The 4,112-nt window shown below is 45.0% G+C and overlaps 1 protein-coding gene across 1 annotated transcript; it reads left to right on the plus strand.

Annotated features, from left to right (window-relative positions):
* Window positions 1-1,666: 1,666 nt before the first annotated feature.
* LOC118755612 lies at window positions 1,667-3,347 on the plus strand. The gene is made up of 2 exons (XM_036490439.1): window positions 1,667-2,561; window positions 2,675-3,347. Exon 1 carries the CDS (start codon window positions 1,675-1,677, stop codon window positions 2,236-2,238), a length of 564 nt encoding a protein of 187 aa, XP_036346332.1. The 5' UTR covers window positions 1,667-1,674; the 3' UTR covers window positions 2,239-2,561; window positions 2,675-3,347.
* The last annotated feature ends 765 nt before the right edge of the window (window positions 3,348-4,112 follow it).

Genomic DNA, 4,112 nt, shown 5'->3' on the forward strand with positions numbered 1-4,112 from the left:
GCAAAATCGAGCCAACTGAAAACAGCATTTGCATTCGGGAACAGGCTTTACGCTTTTCGTCGCATGACGATGGGGTTGAGAAATTCACCCGCCACATTAGCCATTCTCATTGATAAAATTTTCCGGGATTTAGTTCCACATGCATTCGCATACGTGGATGATTTCATAATTTGCACTTCGACGTTTGAAGAACACGTTAAGATATTGGCTATTGTTGCAAAACGTTTGGCTGGGGCCGGCTTAACCATCTCAACATCCAAATCGAACTTTTGCTGTAAACGATTGGAATTCCTGGGTTACGTTTTGTCTCAAGAGGGTCTATCTGCGAATCCATCTCGTATTCGAGCTATTGTTGAATTCGCACGGCCCAAAACGGCAAAAGAAGTCAGACGGTTTGTTGGTGCAGCAGGCTGGTACCGTAAATTTATTCCAAATTTCTCGGAGATCACAGCTCCCCTTTGTGAGTTGTATAAAGGAAACCGAAAGGGACCCATTGAATGGAATACCGCTGCTGAACAAGCCTTTCTCAAACTCAAAGAGTATTTAACTACTACTCCCGTTCTGACTATGGCAGATTATTCAAAACCATTCAAGGTTTATACCGATGCCTCGCTGATCGCGGTGGGAGCTGTTCTAGTACAAAAACATGATGGGAATGAACGGGTGGTTCAGTATTTTTCAAAGAAATTCTCGAAAGCCGAACAAAATTACACAGCATCCGAACGGGAATGCCTAGCCGTTCTCTTAGCGGTCGAAAAGTTTCGTCCATATTTTGAGGGTCGTGAATTGGTTGTGGTAACGGATCATGCAGCGTTACGCTGGCTACAAACTCTCAAAGATCCAACTGGTCGCTTATGTCGTTGGGCGATCCGATTGTCACCATACGAACTCAAAATTATTCATAAACCAGGAAAACATTTGGAACTTCCTGACGCCTTATCTCGTTCTTTTGCTCTTCTCAACATCGTTCGCAGAAACCCAATTGACCTTCCGAGTGATTTTCACGTGAATCTTTCCCCAATCACGTCCGTGATTAACATTGACCCAAATACTGGCGATAAATGGTACAACAAAATGCATGCCATGGCCTCAAAACAACCATTAGATAGATACAAAATCGAAAACAACCTTCTATACCATCGATTGAAATTTTCCAATCAAAGTGCGGAAATACTGTGGACACTTTGTGTACCATCTTCTGAGAGAGCCAAAATTCTCGATGAAAACCACAACCAACATTCGCATCAGGGTGTTTGGAAAACTTACAGACGTATCTCACAACGCTATTACTGGCCAAACATGTATGAGTCCGTTTACCAGTACGTTCGGCAATGTGAACTATGTCACCGCATTAAACCAAGTAATGAGAGCACCAAAACACCTCACGGCGAATATAGAGAACCAAAACGACCGGGTCGTCAATTATCGATTGACTTCGTCGGTAAGCTGCCTATGTCTAAAAATCGTAACCAATGGATCTTCGTAGCCATCGACTGCTACTCGCGATATGTCTGGGCGCAGCCCATGAAAAATGCAAACGCTATATCCGTAGTCAATTCTCTTCGACATATATTCACTGTGAATGGCTGCCCCGAACTCATTATATCAGATAATGGTACTCAATTCATCAGTCAAACTTTCGCAAAGCTTTGCGCCGATTATAATATCAAACACATGAAAACCCCTTTGTACCATCCACAAGCCAATCAGGTGGAGGCGACAAACAAAAGCATAAAACTTGGATTACGTGCTCACATGGCTGATCTTCTTGAACACTGCTCCTGGGAAAACCATCTTTCTCGTGTTATTCATGATATTAACACTTCAGTGCATTCAGCCACGGGCTACACGCCATATTTTCTGCACACCGGTCGTGAATATGTGAAAGATGGAAACGAATATAAATTATTATTGGATGTAAATCCATACCATACCCAGGATGTGGAACAACGTAAAGTTCTGGCTGATGAAATTCGAGACAAACAGTTCGAACTATATCAACAAACCGCACAACGAGCATTGACCCGCAAAAGAGAACGTCATTTCGAAATTGGCTCGGAAGTGTACATTCCCAATCCTAAACAGTCTGTGGCCGGAGAGGGCTATGCACAAAAACTAGCCCCACCAAAAATTAGAGCCTATGTTTCACGGAAACTTGGTTCGAATTCATATGAACTGATCGATGCTAAACACCGAGTGCTTGGTAATTATTCCGCCGATTTAATCACAACACGTTAACTTAGTCAGTACCTTCGCCTTCTCAAGAAATTCAATGAATATAGGGTGGCCCTCCATACTTGATAGATTTTGCATTATTACAAGGTACCCGGCTCCTAGTAAACAAAAACCAATGGGATATTCCCTTAGATTCGAAACACATCCCTAGCGCAATCGATCCGCCACATTCGGGTAAATCGCGTATCGATAACTTTGCCGTTGCGCTAGTCAATCAGAAAGGGACATCGTCAGGGAAATTTGCAAAAACCGACGCCACTTTTACTTATTGGATTGCCGCGGTCACCCGAACTTTTACGCACGCTTAATACTGACAAGTGGACAAGGTAAGCGGTACACGTAGTAACGGGGTTGGGTGTGTGTAGTGGGGAGCAATAAAAATCCACACCCGTTTACGATTCGCCGTCCTCTACAAATTCACTCTCAACTTCAATTGTAGAACCATGGTACTCCCGTCGTATGTGAAGGTGGGCCAACAAGTACAACACCTTATGCGCCTAACCATCAAGTGGAACCACAAGGATGCGCTGCCGATATTCGCGCTCGAGGTCGACCCTAAAGCGCAACAACCCCCATTGGCCGTGATCCCCAAGGGCTCAGCTGGTCCGTACTTGTCGGCAGCCGAAACGGTTTTTTGTCGGTTGCATGTTGTAGGGAAGTCCTCGATCCTCGATGTATATGCACCCCCATTCGAGGCACAAACGACTGCCAGTGAAATTCGCGTTCTGTTTGCCCATTGGCATGACGAGCCGACACACCGTGCCGCAATCGGGTATCTACGTGTCAGTGCTCCCGACCAAATCGGCTTCAGCGACTTCAGAACTTCACTGGCCGAAGGCATACCACGCAACATGCTGGACAACACCGCTTTTATTGTCGGTTTCCGTATACCATACTACCCATTTCACTACGAAGCAAATTTACGGGTGTACAATAGTATCGACCGGGACATTGCATTTCGACTGGTATGCTACCATAAAACGGGTAGCACGGTACGGTGCGAGGACCGTTTATCCCTTCGTGCGTTACGGAATAACCTGGTCACCCCAGCAAAGGTGGAAGTCCGTGGAAACACGAAGACAGTAGCCGTACCAACCGAAGCAAAGCAGGGGGGCGGGTGCAACTCCGGTATCCGAGACCGAACCCAACACACCAATAGCCACGGGCGACCCAACTCTATTGACGCTCTTGACCCAAGTGGGCATGCATGCGAGGAACCTGCTGAGATCGTACCAACAACAATTGCACCATGGTGGCCGGAGCATTCGAACTCCAACCATGGGACCGTCTACGCTGTTCTCATCCTCAATACCAACTCAGCCACGAACCACTGTTCAACCAACCACCTCCTGCCCGGTACGATTCATCCGCACCATCGGTCTGCCCCGGCGCAGTCTACTCTATACATCCACCGAACCCATCCCGACAGCACCAGTTGTAGTTCCGGGAAGCCCGTCTATGGCTCGTCGCCGAGATGCTTTACGCCAACCCAATCCGTCGTCGAGTCCTGAGAAGGAATTCGTCGGTCGGGCTCGGCGATAGGTGCCAACAAGCCCATAAGAACAACAAAAAAAAAAAAAAAAAAAAAAAAAAAAAAAAAAAAAAAAAAAAAAAAGTTTGATATATTGAAATGATAATTAAGTTTGTAAGTGAAATGAACACATGAATAAATTAATTAAGTTTAGTTTTGTTATATCCATAGTTTTGTTATATTATATCCTCAGTACATTGCTAGTAAATCGATCAAAGCAAACAAGAAAAGTTTCATAACCAAATCATTTACCAATGCCTTTCATCTACCGTAGCTTATGTAATGCGTACTGAAACTAAATACGAAAGACGGAGTATTTGTACATACATACATATGCGCTTAAAGG

This window comes from Rhagoletis pomonella, unplaced genomic scaffold (assembly GCF_013731165.1).
Source record: "Rhagoletis pomonella isolate Grant_MI unplaced genomic scaffold, Rhpom_1.0 Rhpom_scaffold_06803, whole genome shotgun sequence".
NCBI lineage: Eukaryota > Metazoa > Arthropoda > Insecta > Diptera > Tephritidae > Rhagoletis > Rhagoletis pomonella.